The 27838-nt window shown below is 36.9% G+C and overlaps 1 protein-coding gene across 1 annotated transcript in view; it reads right to left on the bottom strand.

Annotated features, from left to right (window-relative positions):
• LOC136254628 (adhesion G protein-coupled receptor L3-like) overlaps window positions 1-27559 on the bottom strand; it is a 77019-nt gene extending 49460 nt beyond the window's left edge. Inside the window, exons 1-5 of the mRNA XM_066047372.1 lie at window positions 27485-27559; window positions 23465-23522; window positions 13072-13143; window positions 3677-3818; window positions 2824-2979 (exon numbers count right to left, since the gene is read on the bottom strand). Coding sequence (XP_065903444.1) covers window positions 2824-2979; window positions 3677-3818; window positions 13072-13143; window positions 23465-23512 — 418 coding nt within the window. The 5' untranslated portion in view covers window positions 23513-23522; window positions 27485-27559. The remainder of the gene's footprint in view (window positions 1-2823; window positions 2980-3676; window positions 3819-13071; window positions 13144-23464; window positions 23523-27484) is intronic.
• Between the last annotated feature and the right edge of the window lie 279 nt (window positions 27560-27838).

The raw sequence follows: 27838 nt of genomic DNA, 5'->3' as shown, positions 1-27838 counted from the left end.
GGGCGGGATTAGAGACGTGCACGGGTAATGTAGCAGTAAATTACTTCAACTGTATCACTACAGTGGATATGAAACAGCTGGCTATAGCTATATGTACGGCCCTGCATGGGCTGGAGTCACGCTGGCGAGTCAGTGGAGGCATACCATGGCAAAATTAAAACAAATCAGTGACTGCTCACAATTAAACCAAGAGTTGACAGCACAGTGTCTATCAAATCAGCCAGCTTGCTATGGCTAATGACCTTGCCCACTTCCACACTGTTAGGGTTTGGGAATTGAGGCGGGCGCCTCACACCTCGACATCATGGCGGCAAGTTTGAATCTTCAAAGAGCACAAAAGCGATCTCATAAACTAACGAACAACTTTCAGTGAAACTAAATGTACAGATACATTGTGTAAAAGCCTCTGACAGCCGCAGCCCTTTTCCAATACAACTTCATGGTTGAAAGAAAATCGCTTCAATGGGATGCGATGACAAAGAAAATGAAAAACAGAACGATGCACATTTGAATAAATAATTTAATTAATGCATGGTAAATGGGTGGGCAATGGAACAAACTACTCCAACAGTTCGCCTGACTTTTCGTGTGGTAGTTACTCATACAAAGGTTACATGCCCTGGTTTCGAGGTGGAATCTTTTTGTAAGCCTGAGATTTTGCCATGCGGATTTTAAAAGATTGTGTAATCGATCCCTCATGTAAATGACTCACAGTAGTGGTCACGTGCTTATTATTGTGGGCGCGCGCTTTGTACTTCTTGGCCTCACGACTCACTACCATGAGTCTTGATAACAGTTATAAATGCACTTGAAAGTTATAAACTGTACACTGTGAAGACAATGAGACAAATAGGTTGGAATTTTGGATAAAGATAGAGATACTCTAATAGAACACTTACTACTCTAATAGACCAGTCGCAATTCTAGTGTCATTAGCCAATAATTTTTGCAATGTATAACAATACTATATTATTTTGTTTAGTACACTTTACCATCAAACAGGTTTATCTAACTTATGTATATGATTTGCAAAGTGTGGAGTTTGTTAGCTACATAGCTTTCAAAATGCTCCCAAATTCAAACCTACTGTAGGCGATCTAATTTTTTTAATTTTCTCAGAAGATGTCTAACTAGAGTCTAAAAAAGTTTATGCCTTTTATTCATCCAGCGGTACCAAACAAACAAATGAAGTTATGCAAATGTGTATAAGTTGTGTACTAGAGTTCCATTTTCTCCTCTTAGTGAAATAAACACTGTTTTATCCTATAACTTCTTGCCTCCCCCACCCCAAGCAGTGTCTCCTAGATCCACCAATGCCATAAAGAGACCAATATAACTGCCTGTTCTGACATCACAAATGACATCATCCCATACCCCAAATCTGTCTTAAGGGAATAGTAGTGAGCCAATGATGATGGCAGCATGTAAAATTGTTAAGGATTTAAAACCTTCTAACTTTATGTAACACATTATAAACTTACATACGTATACAAAGAGGAAAAATGATACCATTCACCCTGTAGAAATATTTGCTGGAAAAAAATCACCATGTAGAGAGATCAGCTAGAAACAAGTCATCCAGTAGAGAGTTCAGCTAGAAGCAAGTCACCCTGTAGAGATCAGCTGGAAACAAGTCATCTAGTAGAGAGTTCAGCTAGAAACAAGTCACCCCAGCTAGAAACAAGTCACCTTGTAGAGCCAGAGTCACAAGTCACCCTGTAGAGAGATCAACGTGATCAAGTCACCCTGTACTACAAACAAATCACTCTGTAGACAGATCAGCTGGAAACAAGTCGCCTAGTAGAGAGTTCACCTAGAAACAAGCCACCGTAGCTAGAAACAAGTCACCTTGTAAAGCTGGAGTTTAATATAACTAGTCACAAGTAACCCTGTAGAGATCAAGTCACCAGTAGAGAGTTCAACTACATTTCTAGTCACCCTGCAGAGATTTCAGCTAGACACAAGTCACCCTGTAGAGATATTAACTGGAAACAAATCACCCTGTATATAACTTAATCAAGTAACCAAATAATTCAGCTAGAAACAAGTCACCCTGAAGAGAGATTAACTAGAAACAAATCACCCTGTAGAGAACTTGATCAAGTCACCAGAGAATTCAGCTAGGAACACGTCACCCTGTAGAGAGACCAGTTGGAAACAAATTACTCTGTAGGAAGATCAGTTTGATCAAGTTACTCTGTAGAGAGTTCAGCTAGAAACAAGTCACTCTGTAATTGAACAGTTCAATTATGTAAGAAGTCACCTTATTACCTATATGATAATCATTCCTTTTGTTCAGTCAAAAAGACGAATAGCTTTACACACAATATTATAATTTCTTCTTTTGTTCGTAGTAAAGAAAAAAAAAGTTAAAAGGAAACACCAAAGCCAGTTTATGGCTAACTTCCTGGCCATCACTTTTGATTTTAACATTTTTCACCGTGGCCCTCTTTGTGGGCCACACTCCTTTTTTAACAGTTTGATTGTTTTGGTTTAGATTATTTTTTCATCTTCAAAACAATGCCTATCCCAACAAAACTAACCCACAATGCAAAACTTTTAAGCAGCTCTATATAAATAATCAAAGGGAACTGATGCTTTGTAACTGCTTCAGCATCAACAGCAGTTGTGGTTAGGCTGAAATATAGCCTTGTGGTTTCTTTGATGTAAGGTGTCAAAGTAGTATAATGACAATTATTATTGATATATAGGTTTTGCTTTATCACATGGCCCTAGTACAGTACTGCACGTATACAGTTATGATATGAAAATTGTGTTACAGAGCATTATAATAAGCGTGTATTATTTTACTAGCAATAATACCTTCCACAGCAGTCTGATTTATAATTGCAGCACTTGGTATTTCAATCATGGGTATCATGTACCCATCTATTAAGTCAAATCGTGAGTTAGGTGGGGGGAAAGTCATTGTAACGATGCCCTCCAAGCCTTCTTTAGTGGCAAGCTGTGCTCCAACAACTAAATACCAAAAATTTAAATTTAAATTGCATACAAATGTGTAACCAGATTTGAGAAGTACTATACTATAATCCTCATTTTTAGCCCTGAGCCAAGTACGTACATTAAGTTACTGGTTCAGTTTTAATGCAATAGTGTTAGGACCAGCATATTCTTGAAATAATCTATAATAATTACAACTATTAAGAATATTGCTAATTATTGTCTACATTAAAAGGTTGGTGAAGAACAAATTTGAGTTCACACTGAAGGCAGAATAAGGGCATGTTAAGCTTGTTACTGAGCAACACTAATAATCAAATAAATACAAGTGTAAACTTGATTGATACTCCAGGATATACAGTACTTTACATCCACTCTAACATACACACACACATATATCCTAGGTGGCTCCAGGATTTTTGGTGACTGGTTTCTAATCAAGAGTATAGCTAGATTTTTGGGTGAAGACCAAAAAAAAGTTGCTACCTGCTGAAAGTAACTGCCCTCCACTAACTATATAAAATATCACTCATATAAAGTACATAAAGATTGCTAGACTGCCACTCTGAATACCGTGACTGCTTTATTAGTTAGTATAGAGTGATTGACTGCTCTATTAGAGTATTTCGATCCGATCATGACCGATTTCTGAAAACCTCAGAAACCCCCCTGGAGCTGCCCCTGATATATAGTATAATATTACACATTAACATACTGATGTTATCGGTAGTCATGTTAGCTAGATCATTTGAACTGTTCAGAGTTTTGCTAAACAAAGATCCAGTTTGTTCCATATTCATTTGTAGGAGTTCACCAACAGTACGTATTGTAGATGGTTCTTCTCCATCAACAGGTTGCTGCACACAGTAAATAAATGTAAATCAAACAACCAAGCTGTGAACAAGTATGTGGGGTGTCATCATTAAAAAAAACGTTATCTTTTACAACTTCCTAACTTTATTGAGGGCTGTACCTTTTCACAGCTTGGCTGTTTTAGTGTTACTTCCTTTCATCTATGCAAGCCTCAAAGGTAGCCTATGGCCAGCTTTGGGACCTGTCTTGCAGTCTACAACAACTATAGCGAAGTGCTTGCAATTAGCAATCTGTTGTATGCAGATCTTTCATTTTAATGTAAAAAATTATGTTTTTGTGGATAGGTTTTACTTTATCATGTACAACAATTCATAAGAAAAATTGTATATTTGCTTTGTCAAAATCCCAGTAGAACACACCCCTCAGAAAGAATCCTCAACGTAAAAGAAGTCTTAGAAGTTAATTTGTAAAAAGTGTGAGTCCAATAGAAATCATGAAGTCAAATACATCTAATCTAAAACAGACAAGCTGTAAAAAAAGAGTGCGGCCCTCAAAAAGGCTATGGTGAAAACAGATGTGAAATCCAAGGTTTTAATAACGACAATTCAGGTTATAAAAATTTTAATAACGACAATTCAGGTGAAATTTGCGCCAAGACCAAGCAGCAACAAATTCACCTGAATTGTCGTTATTAAAATTTTTACCATTAACCTACCATCACAGCCATTTCTTGGCTGCCACCTTGGATTTTGCATCTTTTTTTACCATAGCCTTTTTGAGGGCCGTACTATTTTTTTAAAGCTTGGCTGTTTTGGATTTCACTTCTTTTTGTATTTGTATGGGTTTTTTTACCCTGTTTTTTTTTTCTTTCTCACAGGAAGAAGAAAAGATGAAGCAGATGTTAAATACTTTAAATATTTCTGATTTTATCAGTAAATTAATGTACAAATTATATATAATACATATATTTATTACAGAACTCTCTACGTGGCGGTTTTTTTGTAACTGAACACTCTACAAGGTGACTTCTTCTAGCTGATCTTTCTACAGGGTGAATTGTTTGTAGCTGAACTATCTACATGGTATCTTCTTCTAGCTGTTCTCTCTAAAGGGTGATTTGTTTATAACTGAACTATCTACAAGGTAAATTCTTCTAGCTCATCTCTCTACAGTAGGCTTGAGTCTATTATGCTCCAAAATATGCTTATTATACTTTTTGGCATTTCAGGAATGAATGAATGGAATGTTCAGGAATGTTCTTCATGTGATACAATGTAAATGGAGAAGTGTCATGTGCTCCAGAGCTCATAGGCATATTAGTGCAGGGAGTCTGGGGGCATGTCTGTAGTCCCTTAGAAGCTATACACATTTTATTGTCTAATATATTTGCAGTTTTGTATACAAATAAAATATTATGCATTGTTTCTGATTGATCTTCTGAGTTGTAGCAGTTGGTATTCAAGGACAGCAACTGCTCAGTATACTGTAACTTGCATTTGCAGCACCATGCCAAAAACATATTAGCCTCCTGGGGATAAACACTTACTCATTCTCACTGTTGCATGCAATGACTGTTCTATTAGAGTGTTTGACTGTTCTATTAGAGAACCTCAATCTTTTTGAAATATTTTCTATTAACCCCAGTCTCACTCCAGACCTGCAGATACTTTACTATTTTCAATGTTCAGACAATGACTAGCTCAACACTAACTTTAAAAATATTATCATCAGAGCATCTTCCAATAGAGCTTCCAATAATCATAATCATCATACACTGTATCACATTTTATTCAAAATCAGACGATGATACATGTTAATAATACATTGAAGCTCAGCTAAACTGCTTTGTTGTGCCTTAGTGCTAGTTGGCGCGTGACTGTTTTTGTCCTATAAAACTGAAACCCACAATGAAAAGCATTCATTTCATCTAGTGGTGTAAACCTGCAGTAGTGCATTATTCTATTCGTTGTCAGGAATCATTTCACCATCTAAAACAGGTTTGCCCTTGACTTTGTGACTATTATAGCAAAACTCATAAATACCATGGTGGAAATTTGCCCATTGGCATTATGCTCCTAATTATGCTCCATTATGCCAGCATTATGCTGTATGCTTTTCATCTCCTATTATGCCAAAAGTTATGCAGGTATAATCAATGCAAGCCTACTTTACAGGGTGATTTGTTTGTAGCTGAATTCTGTACAGGTGATTTGTTTGCAGCTGAGCTCATTACAGAATGGTTTCTTTGTAGTTGAATTCTCTACAAGGTAACTTCTTCTATCTGATCTTTATACAGGGCGCAATGGCAGATACAGGGGGGGTGCAATGGTTTCAGCTGAAACCCCTCTGAAAATAGCGCATGCCCCAATTTTATTGGCGAGTCATCATGTGGGTGATAAAATCGCCATGAGTTATACATAGTGTGCTATAGAAGGACTTCTACTGGCGAAATTTCATATTTTTGTCTTTGAAATCACAATTACTGTGTTGAACAGCAGGTTGTGAACTTTTTCTTTTTTCGGTCTTCGACTTACAGCTAGACTGAAGTTGAGTGGAATCTGAAACCCCCTCTGAAAATTTCTAAATCCGCTACTGGGGCGATTTGTTTGTAGCTGAATCCTCTACATGGTGGTTTCTTTGTAGCTGAACTCTCTACAAGGTGACTTCTTCTAGCTTATCTCTCTACAGGGTGGTCTGTTCGTAGAGTTGAACTCTCAACAGGGTGATTTGTTTGTAGCTGAACTCTCTACATGATGGTATCTTTGTAGCTGAACTCTCTATAAGGTAACTTCTTCTAGCTGATCTCTCTACAGGGTGAATTGTTTGTAGCTGAACTCTCTACAGAGTGATTTGTTTGTAGCTGATCTCTATACAGGTTACTTGTTTCTAGCTGATCTCTTGAATTTTCTTCAGGATGAATGTTCTATTAGGATGACTGCTCTATTAGAGTATCTCAATCTCACACTTGCTACACCAAGTTGGATTTTGTGTTATAACTCTGTGGCTTTAAGTCTGATTCTTCTACACCATTGAAGAGCCTTTCTAAGATGATTACTCCATTTGTACAGCCACTTTCAAAGTATTTCTCCAAGCGGTTTTTCTGGTAGGTGTGGCAAGTAGTCTTTTTTTTATTAGCTAATCTCGATTGCATAATTGTTACACACTGTTGGTTTTTTCATTGTATCTTCCTGGTTTTTAGCTTGATTTCTTTCAAACCACAAAAGGTTTGAGGTTCAATAGTTAACCTATTCACCCACCGATTTTCAGCTTCTTCCCGTGAGCAGTTTACCCTGTAAGCGTGACAACATATTGGTGTTATGTTTCGTGAATAAGCGCTCATAACTCTTTGCCTGTTTATCGTATTCCAGCCAGACTCTGCAATAAGATGCACCTTTATACTTCCCTTCTGTGTGCCAAATTTCAAGGAAATCGGATATGGAGTTCGCGTTTTATGGCAGTTTTGTAAGATTATGAAAAGACGAAGAAAAAGAAGGGACAAAAAACGAAGAAACTAAGCCAATTTTTGAAGTCAGACTTGGTATGTGGAGTACTGAAGTTGGCGGGCATATCCACAACAAAAGAATCGTCTTGTTTCGTTAAGGCACAAAGCTACGGATGTGCGAAAATCGTGTTTCCTTTCTTCCTGTCAATATACTCATGAGTGTTGCGCTCCGGCTTCTTGGGCCGTGTCTTGATAAACAAAAATAATAAAATATGCCACTCCATTAGTTAATTTATCACACAGTATGGCTGTACTGTATATTAGGGATCACAAAGGTTTGGGTAATACTGGCCAAAAATCACCCAAAAAGCAGCTTCATAACACCATCTTGGCAACTTGGCAGTATTGATTAGGTATAAGCAAGCCCAAAAATGCCTTCAGTATGACCCTAAATACTTCCAATAGATTGTTACAAATTCAATGGAATTTCTACTGACTAACTTCCTGCCTGACTGATGCTTTCAGGCAAGTGTAACTCGATAACAGCTAAGGCTATAGGCTTGATTTTTTTCACTGTTTGATGTTGTTTTGTCTCAAGACATGCCATTTGGCATACTGCAGTACGTACAGTGCATGCGTCATGAACTAGTCTTTGTCCTCCTTTGTGTCCCATTTCTTTCTGCTGACTGCCCAAGGTGTCGATTCATGGTACTTCGATGCATGGTTTCCCATTTGTAAATGGGAATTATCCATATTTTCCTTGGTGACTGGATTGATTAGAGGTGTTTCTGATGCTGTTTTTTGTGTAAACAGGCTGAGCATACACGTAATGCACTTACATATATAGCCCCACTCCACACTATTCAAGTTACGTACATGGCTGCATAGTTACAACAACAGACCTCCTCAAAAGGATACCCACACATCTTGATAGCCAGGATGTTTGTTCATGGTCTGTAGCTAAAAGCGAAGCGTAATGACCACTTAACTTTCTAGCCAGTAATTGATAACTGGGGTACACGTTGAGATGAAAACATTAACTCTGGTGCCATCCAAGTACATATACAACCAAGTACATATACCAACACGACAACCTACCCATAGGGCATGTATAATAAACAATGCCATTATCAGCACTCAGAGGGGTGCGTGTGCTGGCAGAAATGATATACATGCATACACAGGAAAGAGTTTAACTAACATCACAATACTAAAATGTAGCTTACACAAAAAAAATGAGCTAACTATAGTGGTATTAACTGATTTCTGAAGGTGACTCAATCAAAAAGTAAGGCCACTATGCATGACAAGGTAGTGAAGGCCAGCACAATCAGCATACGACCCCAATATGGCACAGACTAAAGGTAACTGGTAGCTAAGTGCCAGTACATCAGTGGTGTGGCTGATGTGCATGTGCACACTGTGTGCATACAAAACATTCTGAGCTATAGATGACAAACTGGAGATACACATTAAAGCAGTAGTGTATGCAGCAATGTATTATTGGTAACACTGAAGGTGGAAAATCATATTAATAGCAAGCCAGGTGAAGGATGATGCTGTCCTGCAGGACCTTGGGACTCACTGTGCCACCTGGAAACACTTGTAAAACAAAGAGACACCAGTCTTGAATGATCACAATAAACTCTGTTGCATATAAAGGCCACTGGTATGTGCCAGCACTGTTGCATTGGCACAGTGATCACAGTCTATAATATTATGCATACACATTACACAACATAATGATAGTTACACATTATTGTATATGCAACAATGCATCTTATAGATCACAGACCATTGACAACTGCAGAAAATAATTCCAGCTAGCATGCAAGCCAGGTTAAGTGTAAAACAATGAACTATGTACATGTACTAACTTTGCAACCTACCCATTGGTCATGTATAAACAGTGCCATAGCCAGCACTCAGAGCAGTGTGTGTTCCTATGGAAATGATATGCATGCATATGTACACAAGCAAGGGAGTTTAATTGGCATCAGAATATCACAACACTAAAAATAATAATAATGCAACTTGTACAACAAAAAAAACAACAAATTAAGTTAGCTATAGTGGTATTAATTGATTTGTTTATATTATAGGTGTGACATGTCTCTGAAGATGAGTCAGTAATGAAGTGACACACAAGGTGATGAAGACACAACTGGCAAATCATCCCAATCAAGCCTATATGGCACAATAGATTCTGTTGAAGCTAACTATAGGCCACAGGTGATGTGCCAGTAAATCAGTGGTGTGGCATTGGCACTAGTTGGCATAGTGATCAGTCTATAATATTATACACACAACATATAGGAGATAGTTAAACATTGTTGTATATGCAGCAGTGCATCTTCTTGTTGATTGTAGATTATTGGCAACTGACTATATATTAGCAACTAAAAGTGGAAAAAATTCCAGCTAGCAAGCCATGTGAAGAATGAAGATGTACAATAAAAGTAAAACATTGAAACATACTCCTTACCTTGTTGTTCACGAGCACATCATCTGGTATCCAAGCTGGTGTCAGCTGGTTGTTCCAGCACTGACACCTGGATAGGGACCCGCCTATTATGTTCAAAATTTTACCTATTATGCTATGCTGCACTGCTCAAAAATTTTACCTATTATGCTCAAATTATGCTCAAGATTTATACCTCATTTCCCAATAAATTTGCAGTTATGAGCACATAATAAATAGCTAAAGCACATCCTTGCTCTTTAAAATGCATTTGACAGAAAAGATCAATATACTCTAATAGAACAGTCAGCTGATTGACTGTTCTATTAGAGTATATCGATCTTTTTCTGTGATATGCATTTTGACCATCAAGGATTTGTAGTATGGCTCAAATATTCTTCCTATTATGCTAGCATTATGCTCAATGCTTTCAGGTACCTCAAAATTATGCCAGTATAATCGGCGGATCCCTATACCTGGAGTGCTATGCTGGACTTAAAATACAACTACAAACAGTAATTTTGTTATTTACATGTAAAGTGGCCTATGGCTCTCCTGCAGTCACTCTTGGGCATTTGCTAATTGTCTTCTTTGCAAATTCTGAAATTAAAAATGGTTGTGATACTGGGCGTTATGTAGAATTACATGTATGTTAAAGTCATCAGCACAAGCAGGCATAATTATTATATGGTTGTGCCTTTGTTCACAGGTGAATCTATCCTATGTCTCAAGGCCTAGTACTTGGTTTGTATTAATGATAATAACTAAAATTTCATTTTGGTGAAATTTCATTTTGGTGAGTCTTCACAATGACAATACACTATATGAGAGTTAACCAATTTCAAATAACAGACTAGCTACGGATGTTTCAAAGGATTTTAAGCTTTCCATTAGCATAACAGAGTACGTACTTTGCAAAGATGCACTTTTTAGAGGAGTTTAAATTTACAAAAATGCCTCTTGATAAAATTAATAAAGAATGGTCATAAAAGAGCATTATTTTAAGGTGGCATTGAAGTAATTATGTGAAGCCTTACAATGTTAATTGAACAGGATGTTGGTGGTCATATGCGAACAAACCCGGAAAACTGTAAGCCATTTCAAACATGATTGTAGCGCTGGAAAGAACTAACTCCATCAGACTTATGAGCTACTGCTGTTGATATAAGTAATAATATTCACGTCTAGAAGGCTTCAAAGCTTTGGTTAAATCACTGGCAAACGAAGTGTGCTGATGTCTCGTGATTAGTGCTATACGGAGCGCGCCCTTGCCAGCCAATTAGTCTCACTATCCTGCTAATATCTTCAAAATTACGTGCCATATGCCATCAAAATTTGGTACAGGCATTGAGAAAGCGTGCCTCTAAAAGGCTACAGAGAAATTTTTAGAGATCTTTGTTTCCAGGGCGTTTTATCCTACATGGAAGCCGTGAAAAGCTATTTTCTCAAGCTTTTATACTTTTATACACAATTCGGGCTCTGTCACATTGTTCTACAAAGTAAGAAATGTTTGTAAGTCAAACAGCTAGTCGCTGCATTGCTCCATTGTAGAGAAATAAGATGGAGAAGGCTGTAATTTATGCAGTATGTATCCTTGTAAAGAAATTAATCTACATATGTATCTTGCAGAATTTTATCTAGTAATGTAGATGGTCTTAGGTTGTTTAGATACAAATTCCTGTAGAATTTGTACCATTTGAACAAAAGTTATTGGCACTTTAAAATTTTCAATTAAGCACGTGGTTGAAAACAAGCACTTGTTCAATGGGAATTGTATGGCTTCACATGATTACTTCAACGCCACCTTAAAGTAGCTGATGGGTATCATCTTAATATTTAACACATATATTTCATATTTCTAGGCAGCTGCAATAACAGTTATCACTGTGTTAGGGTAGGGTGCTATGCGAAAAAAGGCAGTACCAGATTTTGGCATTAAATCATGGCTCCTATTCCATGACCACTAAATATTTTATATTTAGTACATTGAAACTATAATATTATATAGTTATACAACGGCCACGAGTGTTCTGCCTGATATAAATGCACGAGCCTGAAGGCCGTTAGGCCCGAAGGCAAGTGCGTTTATACAGGCAGAGCACGAGTGCACGTTGTATAACTGTTATGTACCACTCACCTAATAGGTGGGGAGAGTCTCACAAGACAGCTGTAACACTTATAAAGGCCAGGTTTCTAACATCGATTGTGGGTAACCAAGCCGGACGTTGCAATGACGTTCCCCCTGCAGTACTGCAGCCACCTGAGATATTGAAAGCTAGTACGCTATGGGTTATATCACTAACCTGCATTCGCTGTTCGACTCTCATTATGTAGTGCTCAACATGCCAGCGTGATCACTCAATCGCCATATAGACTAAGCGCCAGACTAATCACCATAGTGATTCCCTCGAGCGAAAAAAAAGGAGCTAAATAGACGTTTTAAGTAAACAAAACCCAACTACTAAACAATACTAGTCTAATTCTTACTATTCACACTGGCTAAACTCGAATCTGGTGGCATGACAAAACTGGCTACCACAATCGAATGTAAAGGTTAGTATTATTTAGAATATATTTGTTTTATTGAGTCATTGTTGAAGTGGACTACAGTTTAATCTGGGCTAAGATGGCACCAGACTAGTAAGGTGTATAAGTACGTTTATATATATATGTAGACTAGAGTTGTGGCCACCCATGTTGGCTTTTTCGATCGCCATTGGCTGCTTGTAAACATTATACGTATTGGTGACGTTATGGCCCACAATCGACCTTTACATGTCAGGATATAAAAGAATTCGAGTGATCTGTGAAGTGTCCTTCCACCTATTAGGTGAGGTGTCGTAGTGGTCTTCGCCACCGGCACTTGTGCTATGCTGCATAAAACCGCAGCCAGTGCAATATCTGTATATTGCACTGCAGTCGGTGCATTATAACTTATAATGCACTCGTTGTGGTCTACAAAACCGCAACCAGTGTGTTATAAGTTATAATGCACTCGCTGCGGTCTGCAGCAGTGCAATATACAAATTATGGCACTGGCGGTGCCTTTGAACTGCCCACGCAGAGTGGTACATATATATATATATATATATATATATATATATATATATATGTATGCAGTGGAACCTCAGTTATCCGAACCCCTTGGGACTATGCAGGGGTGGTCCATAAGTCTGAAAAGTCAGTATCTCTGAAACTGTGTATAAATAACCTTAAAATAGTATAAAGAAAAAATTTTACAATATTAGTATTTCAACTACCCTAATAGAACAGTCACTACTCTAATAGAGCAGTAATTTCTGTAGTTCAGTTAACCGAGAATCTGGATAATTGGGGTCCGGATAATGAAGTTCCACTGTATTAACAATACAGTATCTTGCATTAATGAACAAACCTCTCTTCCTTTTTCAGCAAATGCTATATCATTTCTTTCATCTAGGAGACTATCCAATACACTTGTAAAATCCTGAATACAGTATGAAAAAGGAGTTAAATTGTACATACATAGCTACAACCGCAGTGATACACTGTATAATAGTGTAGGACAGCAGACCCTCCATTATCTGAACTCCAATGTGTCTCAGGCAATGGTAAAGTGCTCAGATAAATGGATAGTTACCGTAGGATAACTGAAGCTCATACAATTATATACAGAGCTCTATTCAAATATTCTAAAGAACACACACCTGTACTCAAAATAGTCCAATAGAACAACCGTTTCCAATTTTGGATAAACGAGAGTACGGATAATTAAGGGTCTACTGTAATACACTTATATATGTGACCGGATTCGACAAAACCAGGCTTCCACACACATCCAATTCTTTGACTTTAATCGCTTGTAATTTTACGATGCAGTATGCTAGTGACCTACAATATTCACACAATGCATTCATTGCATTATATAATAACAGATCCAAAGTTTAAACTGATAGCATGCTCCTACATTGAGTTATGAACCTTTAAAGCCATTAATTTGGATGTGTGTGGAAGCCTGGTTTTGTCAAATCCGGTCACATATGTACACCACACCCTCATTTCAATATAATTGTAATCATGGTCCATACTTTTTAAATATTTTTTTAGTTTGCACAATTCGCAGGCTTTATAAGGGCACAAATGACACATTAAATTTGTCCCAAGATTACTTGCAATTTTATAGTCAATACAATTCAATTCCATTAAGTGTAATGTTGGCAGTGGCAGAGGTGAGGGGGATATGACTATAGTATGGGATATCCAGCAGCAGGGGGTCTGGGGAACTACGCTCCCAGAAGCTGAAGCTTTCGACTTTCATGATGTCTGTCAAAGTTCACCAGAATCAATTTATTGGTGAAATTAACTAAAATACCATCTCACTTAGCCTAAATATTTAAAATAGGCTATTTGCAGTCAATTAAAATCTAGTTTGAAAAGTTGATAGTGTTACTACCGTATAGTAAAACACTTTGGCAGTAAAAAAGTGTGATGAACCCCTCTGTTGAAAAAATTGGTGGAAAAAACTTTGGCAATTTAAATAATATTTGCCAAAGTTTTTATCGCCAAAATTTTTACTGTACAGTACGTAAGGGTATTAAACCATAGATTATCTCTCGATAATCTATGATTAAACAACAAGGTGTCAACTCATCAATTAAGTAGTGTAGTAAGTGTATAGGTAGCTAGCATTGTTGTTGTTGTAGCAGTACTTTTGTAGCTACTGATTTAACAGCGTGGTAGCAAAGGTGCATGCTTCGCTATCTCCTGCAATGCAGAGAGCGACCGTATTTACTTTTCCAGTGAACTCCAGTAGCAGAGGTTATCACATATATCAAAGCATTTGGCCAAATCCATCACGAAACAATGAACAAGCTGACGCGTGCAAACGGGAAGCCAGTCGGAAATTTTATCCCAAGGAGTGCTTACACTGAACAGTGGGACAAATTCCTAGGAAGATCTCCAAAGCCAGCTTGATCTTTATTGCGTGGTATTACGAGCTGGCCTTCATCTCAAGTTCTAGTTATTCGATGTGCTCGTGTGATAATCTAAAATAATTGGCAAAAAAACTTTGGTGAATTGAATGCTATTCACTAAATCCGTCAAAGTTTTTTACCGCTAAAATTTTTTACTATATGGTATAATAATATTGTAACTAACTTTGGCAAAACCCAGCTTCGACGCAATAAGCTTCGTTAGGAGATATGGCAATTTTAAGTAATCATTGTGTAGTAACTTTCCAGTGCCTACAGCTGTGCAAACAAAATTTGCACCAATTATTCATCTATTTACTAGCTATCACTGTGTGGGTGTATAGGTTTCTGATACCCAAAATATTCCCTGTTTTGGGAAGATTTTTTCAAGTAGGTAATGATATCACAGGTGGTCATAATAAGGGCAGTGGGTGGGGGGTGGCAGCAAGAAGATGAATGGAATCCAGAAGCCAAGTTTGGGCCCTCCATGGCTCTCAAATTACTCCAAATTGATTGAGAACACTATTGGTGAGCTTTCTGTGAAGTCCCAGCTCACTACACACTATTACAACAAAGCCGTGGCCATTACGACCAGTCTATTTTGCTTTTTTTTTCATCTATTTTTCTTTCCAGCAATTCTTTTATTTTTCACCTATTATGTTCCTCAAGAATTATAAATTTTGCTCAGCACTGATCTTCGTTAATTGAATATTTCCAGTGCAAAGCTACAGTTTTGTCTTAAAGTGACTGTTCTATTAGAGTATCTCGATCAAAAATTACTTCTAACATGTAAAGCAAGTAGCAAGCTAATATTGCTTAACATGTCTGACTGTTTTATTAGGGAATCTCGATTGTCCCTGTAACAATTAGCTATGGGTCATTCCATGTCAAATCAACAAGGAATTTAGGGTCACCTCTCGCATTTTGACGAAACGTGGTGTGTTTGTAGTACCTGTGGTGCTTATCACTAATGCAAATTTTTAGCTCCATACATTCCATAGTTTCTGATTTATGACCACAAATATTTTGAACATTTCATGAAAATTTGTGACCGGATTTCACAAAACCAGGCTTCCACACACACAAAATCAAACTTACGATTTTACCAGAAATGGATTGCTGGTCTAATACACTATCATATTTCACACTGTACTTCCTTCAGCACTGACAAGTCTGGTTTCTGTAGCAGCTTTCTTCCGACCCTGTCAAAGCCACGAGTGTGAGATTGGCACCATTAAATGGCCATGGCTTTGTGATAATGGTGTGTAGTGAGCTGGGACTTCACAGAGAGCTCCCCAATAGTGTTCTCAGTCAATTTGGAGTAATTTGAGGGCCATGGAGGGCCATGGAGAGTCCAAACTTGGCCTCTGGATTCCAATCGTCTTCTTACTCCATTTTATACCCGTATATTAAGACCACCGTCCACCCCCACCCTCCCACCCTATTACTACCATCTGTGATATTATTACCCGCTCGAAAAAAGCTGCTCAAAACAGGGCAAATTTTGGGTATCAGAAATGTATACACCCACTCAGTGATAGCTAGTGAACAGATGAACAATTGGTGCAAATGTTGTTTGCACAGCTGAAGGCACTGGGAAGTTATTACACAATGATTCCTTAAAATCGCCATATCTCCTAACAAAGCTTTGTGCGTCGAAGCCTTGTTTTGTCAAATTCAGTCACATTTGGTCCATCTCTAGTTACAAAATCAACTGCAACTTTGTACTGTGTAAATATTTTTAAACACAATTTTCAGTGATGGAAGACTGTTGATTGACCTTTCCAGTGATCCTTAAATTATGGGATATCTACTTAATTATGGTTCAAAAGTACTTCATTGAAAACTTTAATCCTTTATATTTTGAAAAATGCTGCTTGAAATTTTTTGAATTCTTTTGTGAATAATGATTTGGTCATAGTCTATGTTTAATAAATTTTTGTGGTGGGACCACAATGGGCTCATAAGATATAATTAATTATGTTGTGGTATGCGGTGGAATTTGCAGTGTACTATTGCTGTATTGGAGTGTACACCTCCAATAACCACTTAAAACAAGGCCATGCCATGTTTGTCTTACAGAGTGAAGGTGTCTAGGTACATTACAACCTGTATTAATGACCACCTGTATTGAAAGACCATCTATAAGCTGCAGCTAATTTATACTTTAATTGGATATTAATGTACGTATAGCATCAAAGCATCAACCCTTTCTAGCAAATCCAAAAATGTCCCTTATTAGACAGGTTGACTATAAATGGGATTACCATGCGTCTATAAACACATTAATGTTGTACCATCTCTTCAGTTATACCTTATTTATTAAATAAAATCTTGCTGTAGTGCACTTACATACATATCCCCACTCTACACTATTCAAGTTACATACATGGCTGCATAGGTACAACAGACCTCCTCAAAAAGGATACTTGGGCACCTTAATAGCCTCATGATCTTACTTTATAATTGTACGTACATTTTGGGCCCAAGACAAGTCTGTGGTTTCTCAAAAATGAACACTTCATCAATGGTCCAGAGAATAGAATAGTTACACTATATACAGCAGATGCATTACTTGTACCAAGAGTTTTTATATTATTAATACTTGCTTGTACCTCAATGTGTGATTTATAGTACTGCAATTACTAAAATGGTTTTTCAAAGTATTTTGGGTTGACGCTTTGAAGATCAGTACAGGCAAATGTTAAGTATGTGGTCAGCATGTCCTATGTGAGTATGTGTATGAGTTTATGACTTGATCTTCAAAGTGGTCATGAATGTAAAGTAATGTTGTAATTAATTTCACATATTGAGGTACAATTAATGCATGTATGGTAAAACCCCTCCATTGTTAGGACCATAATAAAGTGCTCATATTACAGAAGCCACAGAAATATCATGGTCTAAATGTATGTGCACCACTAGAGTGGGAGTACAGTGTATAAACAGGTGTCCTGGTTATCAAAGTATCCAGGTGAGGAGTTCTGTTGCATGTATCTATGTAGCCACATACGCAACTTAAATATGGCTAAGTCCACTACAGTGGTATTCAACTTAATAAAGAAGGTATTTGTGAAGTGATGGTATTTGTGAAGAGATGATACATTTACATAATGTTCATGGACACATGGTGGTCAGATCTGTACTTTATAGTGAACCTGTCTAATAAGGACCATTTTTGGATTTGCTAGAAAGGGTTGATGCTTTGGTGCTATACATTAAAGAAGTATAACTTAACTGTAGCACATTGATGGCCTTTCAATAGAGGTGGTCATTAATACAGGTTGCAATGCACCTAGACACCTTCACTCTGTAAGGCAAACTTGGCATGGCCTTGTTGCGAGTGTTTATTGGAGGTGTATACTCCAATACAGCAATAATATACTAGAAATTCCACCGCATACCACAACATAATTCATTATATCTCTTGAGCCCATTGTGGTCCCACCACAAAAATTTATCAAACATAGACTATAGCCCCATCATTATTCACTAAAGAATTCGAAAAATTTCAAGCAGCATTTTTCAAAATATAAGGGATTAAAGTTTTCAATGAAGTACTTTTGAACCATAATTAAGTAGATATCCCATAATTTAGGGATCACTGGAAAGGTCAATCAACAGTCTTCCATCACCGAAAATTGTATTTACACAGTGCAAGGTTGCAATTGATTTTTAACAAGAGATGGACCAAATTTTCATGAAATATTCAAAATATTTGTGGTCATAAATCAGAAACTATGGAATGTATGGAGCTAAAAATTTGCATGAGTGATAAACACCATAAGTACTACAAACACACCAAGTTTCGTCAAAATCCGAGAAGTGACCCTAAATTCCTTGTTCATTTGACACGGAATGATCCCTATGCACTGTCGACATTTTAGCACACCTGACTGTTCTATTAGAGTATCTCGATCTTTTGTGCAATTTTTATGTCCACTTCACAAAAATTGTACCTATTATGCTAGCATTTTGCTCATTGCTTTTACCCACCCATTATGCCAAAATTTTGTGGCAAAACTAACGCGTCCCTAATGGCCATTTAATAGCACCAATCTTCCACTCGTGACTTTGACAGGGTCAGAAGAAAGCTGCTGCAGAAACCAAACCTGCCTGTCCTGAAGGAAATACAGAGTGGAATATGATAGTGTATTACACCAGCAATCCATATCCGGTAAAAAAGTAAGTTTGATTTCGTGTGTGTGGAAGCCGGGTTATGTGAATCTGGTCACAATTATGTATTGCACTTATATACAATACAGTCCGACTCCAAGGAAATTTACTGTTGTTTATCATAATGTTGTTTATCAATAACAAACTTCTGATGTGTGAGGATGAGGAGTGTATATAAGTGCAATACACTAAAGTAGCTTCATATGATACTATAACTAGTAATAACACACCATACATGCAGAAACTAACTAATACAATTGGTTACATGTGTTTCACTGCAGTTTGGCAACCTATATGTGTTCTAGTGTTGAGTCTAGTTAGTGTTCAATATTGTGGGTAACACACAATTGATTAAGTTTGCTCATAGCATATTTCTGTGACTTTCCCAGGACTAGAGCTCATCCATTCATATTAACAAATGTAATAACAATGATATCTGCTACTAACCACATCATCGAAGTCATCAGTCATGTCTATAAATGAATGCAGAAATCTTACTCATACTAGCAGGGGTGATTGGTTACCCAGTGCAGTGCAGGTTATTTGCTTGTTCTAGCTCAGATGATTGGTTGTACAGTATATACTGGCACCTACTAGGCCTGAGTCAAATATGGTATGCTCAAAATTTTCCCAAAATGCTTTCAAGAATTTCCCAAAATTTTCACTCATTATGCTCTTCAGTGTTCCCATTGTGTTTGCTGCATTATGCTCACAGGGTAGCAACATTTATTACAATTTCTTGGAACATTTTTCTCCTTTAGAGGGTTCACTACAAAGTGACTGTTCTATTAGAGTATCAATTTAATGAGCTATGTACAATGCATTTGACTGCTATAATTGTATGTTGCAGTTTCCACTGACTGCACTATTAGGGATTTCTATCTATTTTCAAGGAATTAAGCTCCATAGTTTCCCTTAACATGCATTATGCTGGCATAGCACTCCAGCTTATTATGCTTTTAAATGTGGCGGCATATTTGATGCAGGTCAAGTGTCCACTGTGGGTTATCACACCATGGGTTATTAGTCTGCATGTAGACATCACAGACATTGTTATCATATGTTTCAAATCACAGGTAAGCACTATACTTACCTAACCAAATGTGAGTATATTAGCTATTATATTGCACTTTAGTGTGGGCATTCAGAGGCACTACTCAGGGTTTAATTCACATATTTTCCAGGCAATATCTAAATAATACCAGGGCAATATCATGGGAATGCGGTTTGTTCATTGCTGTGATGCTCAACCAGTTCAAAGATATGAAATGCTTTGACTCATTTATTGAGCAATACAGAGCGTTTTATTGTGGGTTTTGGTTTACAAATCAGGCAAGTCTCAGCATAGTTGTTAAGTTTAGATTTGAACTATTTTTGAAACTTCATGATCTGTAAAACAATTGCTTGGGTGATGAATGGATGCATATTTCTACCCTCTGCGTGGGGGACATGTCAGCCATTGAGCAGACCACAAAATAAGACAAATGTGACAACTAACTTATTTACTGTCACAATAGTGAAAAACATAGATCTTTTACTCTCCAACAACCAATCCCATAATCAAAAGTTCCTGGTGTGTTGAAACAAAATGATAATAGGAATAATGCTTTGAGAGATATTTGCCCATGCTATTGAAACCACAATCAATCAATCATCAGATGCTTGTGTATAAAACAAAATTGAATGGGGTGAGCGCTCTGTAGTTCTTTCGCCTATCAGGTGAATGTGCCCTGAGTGATATAATTATATCCTTTATACCACATGATTTTGCTGATATAAACACTTGAACCCTAAGGGCCTGTGGCCCTCAGGGTTTGGGTTTATATAAAAGCAAAATCCTTTGCAGCCATGGTATAACTATTATGTAACGTAATTATAGACACACACTTTTCAGAATTCATTTTATTGTTTCTTTGTTGTCTATAGGGACACTGGTTAAGTTTCAGCTTCGTAAGTTATGAAGTGTGGGAAATACAGCACTAGGCAGCTGGACTAGCAAATAAAGCTGGACGAGCAAATAAATAATATTTATGTACAGAAGCCATAAAGAAAATAATCTACAAGCACTTACATAAACCATTTTACTGATACAATGGCATACGGAGTTGAATCTTGGCTCATTACCAAACATAATCAGAAGGTACAAGCGGTTGACCCATAATAGAAGTTTTTAGGCATGCATATATACTAGTATTTAAAATGTTAATTTAAATATGAAGTAGGGATGTACACAAAAAAAGTTGTGAAACAAGAGATGAATGATGGAATTACAGCATAACTTAGAGGGATGTCCCTATTTTGGTATTGAACAAAATAATTATTATAGCTAATGTGCCAAAGTAAGGACTTTCCCACCGAACTATGCTGTAATACCATCATTCATCACTTGTTTCTTGTTGTAGCACAACTAACTAGTGTGTAACTTGTGACTGTTCTATTAGAATAGTACATATGAATGATGTAACACTTTCACACTTCAGATCAAAATAATCGCCCGGGCTACATTTCGTATGTAGCCCAGCTAGCCGGGCTACATTTCGTATGTAGCCCAGCTAGCCGGGCTACATACGAAATGTAGCAGGGCTACAACTAGGCTGTTTTGACAGCTAGACTATTTTGACATATGTGACCGGGCCTGCGACAACAGGGCATGTGGGCACAAACTACACTCCATCACTCTACAGGTCATATCTCAGTATTGGAAATGTATATTTCCATTCTGTAACTTGCATCATGATGCCAATTAAATGCTTACTCAAAGCTGAAAATTGCAATGCCATACCATAATGGTACAAAATGTTATGAGTGATGAAAGTGTGAAAAATTAGGCAAAAATCATGTGCCCACATGCCCTATTATCGCAGGCCCGGTCACATATAAGGAAGATCAGGGATGAATGTGGTAATTACAACTATTATGCAATACTTTGAAGTTGTATTTAAAGCCTTAAAGTTATTAAATCAATCAGTTTAAAGCCTTTAAAGTTACTTCATGTATTTGAGAGTACTTTTGATGTACTTGAAAGTGCTTTTGATGTGGTTTGGTATAGTTTCAAAAATGTTTAAACTATAGCACTAGCACTTACTATGTAAGGTTTTCAAAATGTATAAGAAACCTATATCACCAAGAGATAGTTTTATTGTGGGATTCAGTTTGTCTCAATTGAGAGCCACAGAAGACTCAATTGTAAGCCACATGAAACCCACAATGTAAAGTGCATCTTGCCTATATAGGTTTATATACATTTATTAGTTTCTAAAAGAAAGAAACACTTAACAACACAAATATGCAGATCAAAGGAATTATTCCTTTGATCTTCCCAGATCAAAGGTATTATTTCTTTGATCTACCCATGCAAAGTGTTACATATTAGCTGTAACATGGGGCATTAAGGCTTTGCCTGATATGTATGCCCTCTGCCCTCGGGCAGTCGGGCATACATATCATATCAGGCAAAGCCCTCATGCCCGTGTTACAACTATTACTGGGCAGAGGGCATACATATCAGGCAAAGCCCGAATGCCCCGTGTAACAGCTATTACTTGTATTAGAGTGACTGCTGTATTAGAGTATCTCGAGTCAGCCAAGGGGTGTGTAGCTAGCTAGACCAAGAAGGGGTTAAGTAAATAGCTGGATTGTTAAGAGGTGTGGTCTCCATACTCTATCCAGCTCTGAAATAATTTTGTGGCATCTAAATTTATGCTGCTGAAAGAAAGTATTGATATGGAAATTAATGCTTCGATATGGTTTCGTTGAATGGAGAAGAAGACAAGCAGCCTGATTGAAGATGAAAGAAAAAAGGCAAACATCCTACTGCTGAGTTTGTTATTGTGGCATAAAATGGTGGCCATGTGCTGCTTCGTTTGGCCTCTAGCCTTGCGACTGTGGTCAGTGAGGCAGTGAGGCAGTGAGGCTGTGAGGTAGTAAGGTAGTGAGACTAAAATTCGAGTTTAGGCAATTTAAAAAAAATTCTCTATATCCAGCCACTTGTAAGTGTTTTATTAATTTAATGGTGTATTATATATTATATGGACTAGTAATATTCTGTAAAGGTGATTTACGTTGCATAAAATGTCTCTAGGATGATTTTCAAAGGTGAAATTTTGGGTGGCAGATGAAATTTTGGGGTGATCCCTACTTCAATAGTACTTTGATATCTAGTGGTTACAGTTGCATTGGCTTGCAATGGGTGATTGATTGCTCTGTGCAGGCTATCAGTCTGATATGGATGGGAAGTGTTACTTATTTGCTGTAACATGGGGCACTTGGGCTTTGCCTGAAACCTCTGTACTCGGGCCTGTGGCCCTCGGCCTGTCAGACATACATTTGGCTCGAAGGCAGAGGGAATACATTACGGGCAAATCTCTCATGCCTGTGTTACAGTTATAATGTGACCCATTTACAATAAACTATAATCATATTATTGATATGCCGATGAGTAGCCAACCAGCCCCATGTAGTCTGGAAGCAGATTCCATGTATACTGAAACTGTACTATGAATTGCTACTGTGGAATATAGAACACTTATATAGAAAATAATTTTTTCATGGTTCTACTCCAGATCTAATTATGCATGTTTTAATATGCTAAATGTACATATTATATGTACAAACTATACACAAATGTAAGCCTATAAGATGGCACATATTGTATACACATACCTCTGTCACGTTGCTCAGTAGTTCTGTTCCAAATTCATCAGTAGTCATTAAAGTCACTCTGTGTGGTAATAATTCTCATAGTTTAAAAAATCATGCATGTATATACTTTAAAAAATTAAATTTACAATTAAAGATCTATTACCGTATTGCTAAGCAATACAGCTACTATACAGGTGTATAGTGCAAAAGGAAAATTTGGACAAGTATATATGTCAATTTACATTACAATTTGTCAAAATATTCTTCTCAAATTTTTACATTTAGTGCATCCATTATACAATATTGAAGCATTTTGTCAAAAATTTACTCATGAAATTGCTTGATAGTCCAATTAGTTAAAAGTTTCCCTCGTCAAACATTCACACTATACGATTACTATAATAATACCATACCTGTTTCACTGCCCATACAAAAGTCTCAATAGTAGTAGTGAAATTTATCCCATATTTCACTGGTAGCAGTGAAAAAGTTGTAATTGCAATTTCATTGGCTAGAATTGATGTTAACAATGTAGCACCAATTAGTGTTTATGCATGTTTAGTACATAGTGACAAATTGCATACATAGCAATGCTAATGCACAGTATGCGTATATGCCAGTATGCAGTGTATATGCAGCGAGTATGGTATTAACTGGGAATAGCATGGGTAGCAGTGAAATTTGGGATAAATACCACGATGTTGTATTGGAAATAGGGATAAATTTCACGAGGCAGAGCCAAGTGAAATTTACCATTTCCAATACAACAAGAGTGGTATTTATCCCAAATTTCACTGCTACCCTTGCTATTACTAGTACTAAATGGCATTATTAGCATATAATGTAGTACACATATAAAAAATAGCCATAAGTGAAGAATACTTGGTGAAAATATTTGTGTAACCATTTCATACGTACTAGTAATAGCATGGGTAGCAGTGAAATTTGGGATAAATACCACGAGTGTTGTATTGGAAATGGGGATAAATTTCACGAGGCGAAGCTGAGTGAAATTTACCATTTCCAATACAACAAGAGTGGTATTTATCCCAAATTTCACTGCTACCCATGCTATTCCCAGTTAATACCATACTCACTGCATATACGCATGCTGTGCATTAGCATTGCTATGTACGCAATTTGTCACTATGTACTAAACATGTGTCAACACTAATTGTTAACATAAATTCTAGCCAATGAAATTGCAATTACAACTTTTTCACTGCTACCAGTGAAATACGGGATAAATTTCACTGCTACTATTGAGACTTTTGTATGGGCAGTGAAACAGGTATGGTATTATACTGTATATAGTATTTCAACTGACTTTATAAGCTTTTTGAAGATATGTACTAGTAATAGCATGGGTAGCAGTGAAATCTGGGATACATACCACGAGTGTTGCATTGAAAATGGGTAAAATTTCACGAGGAGAAGCCAAGTAAAAATTTCCATTTCCAATGCAACAAGAGTGGTATTTATCCCAAATTTCACTGCTACCCATGCTATTACTAGTACGTATGAAATGGTTACACAAATATTTTCACCAAGTATTCTTCACTTATGGCTATTTTTTATATGTGTACTACATTATATGCTAATAATGCCATTTAGTACTAGTAATAGCAAGGGTAGCAGTGAAATTTGGGATAAATACCACGATGTTGTATTGGAAATAGGGATAAATTTCACGAGGCAGAGCCAAGTGAAATTTACCATTTCCAATACAACAAGAGTGGTATTTATCCCAAATTTCACTGCTACCCTTGCTATTACTAGTACTAAATGGCATTATTAGCATATAATGTAGTACACATATAAAAAATAGCCATAAGTGAAGAATACTTGGTGAAAATATTTGTGTAACCATTTCATACGTACTAGTAATAGCATGGGTAGCAGTGAAATTTGGGATAAATACCACGAGTGTTGTATTGGAAATGGGGATAAATTTCACGAGGCGAAGCTGAGTGAAATTTACCATTTCCAATACAACAAGAGTGGTATTTATCCCAAATTTCACTGCTACCCATGCTATTCCCAGTTAATACCATACTCGCTGCATATACGCATGCTGTGCATTAGCATTGCTATGTACGCAATTTGTCACTATGTACTAAACATGTGTCAACACTAATTGTTAACATAAATTCTAGCCAATGAAATTGCAATTACAACTTTTTCACTGCTACCAGTGAAATACGGGATAAATTTCACTGCTACTATTGAGACTTTTGTATGGGCAGTGAAACAGGTATGGTATTATACTGTATATAGTATTTCAACTGACTTTATAAGCTTTTTGAAGATATGTACTAGTAATAGCATGGGTAGCAGTGAAATCTGGGATACATACCACGAGTGTTGCATTGAAAATGGGTAAAATTTCACGAGGAGAAGCCAAGTAAAAATTTCCATTTCCAATGCAACAAGAGTGGTATTTATCCCAAATTTCACTGCTATACCCATGCTATTCCCAGTTAATACCATACTCGCTACATATATGACATTAGTGTTGCTGTGTACACAATTTGTAACTATGTACTAAACATGTGTCAACACTAATTGGTGCTACATTGTTAACATAAATTCTAGCCAATAAAATTGCAAGTACAACTTTTTCACTGCTACCAGTGAAATAAGGGATAAATTTCACAGACTTTTGTATGGGAAGTGAAACAGGTATGGTATTGAAATATTATATATTTTATAATTATAACACGCTTTCGAGGGATATGACTAAAATATACGCACGATTCACGAGAGTGTGCAGCGCTCGAGTGAGAGTGCATATATTTAGTCATATCCTGAGTAATCGTGTTATAACTGTTATATTCTACACCCCAGTAGATGAAAATGATTATAGATAGTAAGTTATAGTGAAACGGCACCTACTGGAGATGCTCATCGAAAGTTATTCCAGTTCCTGAGGTGAATAATTGTTGGTTGATTTAGGCGCTTGTTGTTAGAGACTTGTTTACCGTTTAGATAAGGATTTTGCGGAATGTGTGAAATTACACCATTATATGGTAAGCGTAGCCACAAAGCGTGGTATATCAGTTATATACCACAGTTTGCCATGGCATATCAGCTATAATCCACAGCGCGGTGCTTTTGATCTCAATCACAGGTGTGGTATATATCTCGTTACACACTGCCTTAACGAGATATACGCACTGCCACCAGTGCGTATATGTGACCGGGCCTGCGAAAATAGGGCATGTGGGCACAAACTACACCCTGTTACATAACATGTCATATCTCAGTGCTGGAATAGAATATTTCCATTCTGTAACTTGTATTATAATGCCATCTAAATGTTGAATAAGTGCTGAAACTTTCATGGCTACAGAGTCATGGAATACAAAGTTATGACACATCTAAGTTTGAAAATGTAGGCAATTTTTATGTGCCCACATGCCCTATTTTCGCAGGCCCGGTCACATATGTCGTTAACTCGAGACATTGCATACCTAATAGGTGTGCACACTATATCCAGAAATCATCAGATTTCTTTGATGTTTTACTGTTATCCTCTTCTCTTATATATGGAATCAAGCAAGTTGTGCTTGTGGGATTGAATTCTGCCAAACAACCTGTGATTGTGGGATTCAATTTTAATACATCAACAATAGTTTGTATTTTTACTTTTGTAAATGTAGCAATTAAAGTAACATAATTAACACTAGCCTCTTATTAAAATTGCTATATTAGCAATAATAAAATCAAACTACTATTTGATGCATTAAATTGAATCCAACAATCACAGTTTGCTTGGCATAATTACATCCCACAATCACAGCTTACTTGGTTCCCTATATAATAGAAGGGTATAGCAACTACAGATTTTGCCAATTAGGTGAGTCTACATGCTAAATTAGAAATACCATGGGCACTCGTGCTTTGCCTGTATATACGCACTTGCCCTCGGGCTTGTGCATATATATCAGGCAAAGCACTCTTGCCCATGGTATAACTATTACATATATAATTTGTTTTTAAAACCATGAACATTCCAATAGTTGATATTTAGCTACTTACATGATGAGATCATTTAAAGTAAAAGCAGATGAAGATGCATCAGTTGGTAGGAGAGGTCGTGAAGTGCTTGTGAACTGCTGTAATTCATTGGCAATAGATGCTACAGTGTCTGGCACATTGGTAGTGTCATTCATAGAGAGCAACCCATTAGCCATCTTTTCTCGCATCATTTGCTCAATTGTTTGACAATCTATGACAACTGGGTAATCCCATGTACCATTTTCTAAACACTTTCTACTTGCATTCCCTAAACATATTTGCATGTGCCAATTTCAAGTCAAACTTATTATTTGTACATACAATATAAGCATGCATGTACAAAAGTAACTTTGTTTCTCTCATTAACTTGTAAAT

This window comes from Dysidea avara, chromosome 4 (genome assembly GCF_963678975.1).
Source record: "Dysidea avara chromosome 4, odDysAvar1.4, whole genome shotgun sequence".
In the NCBI taxonomy this organism is placed as follows: Eukaryota; Metazoa; Porifera; class Demospongiae; order Dictyoceratida; family Dysideidae; genus Dysidea; species Dysidea avara.
The sequence above is the reverse complement of the archived record's forward strand: the minus strand, read 5'-3'. Positions and strand labels throughout refer to the sequence as shown.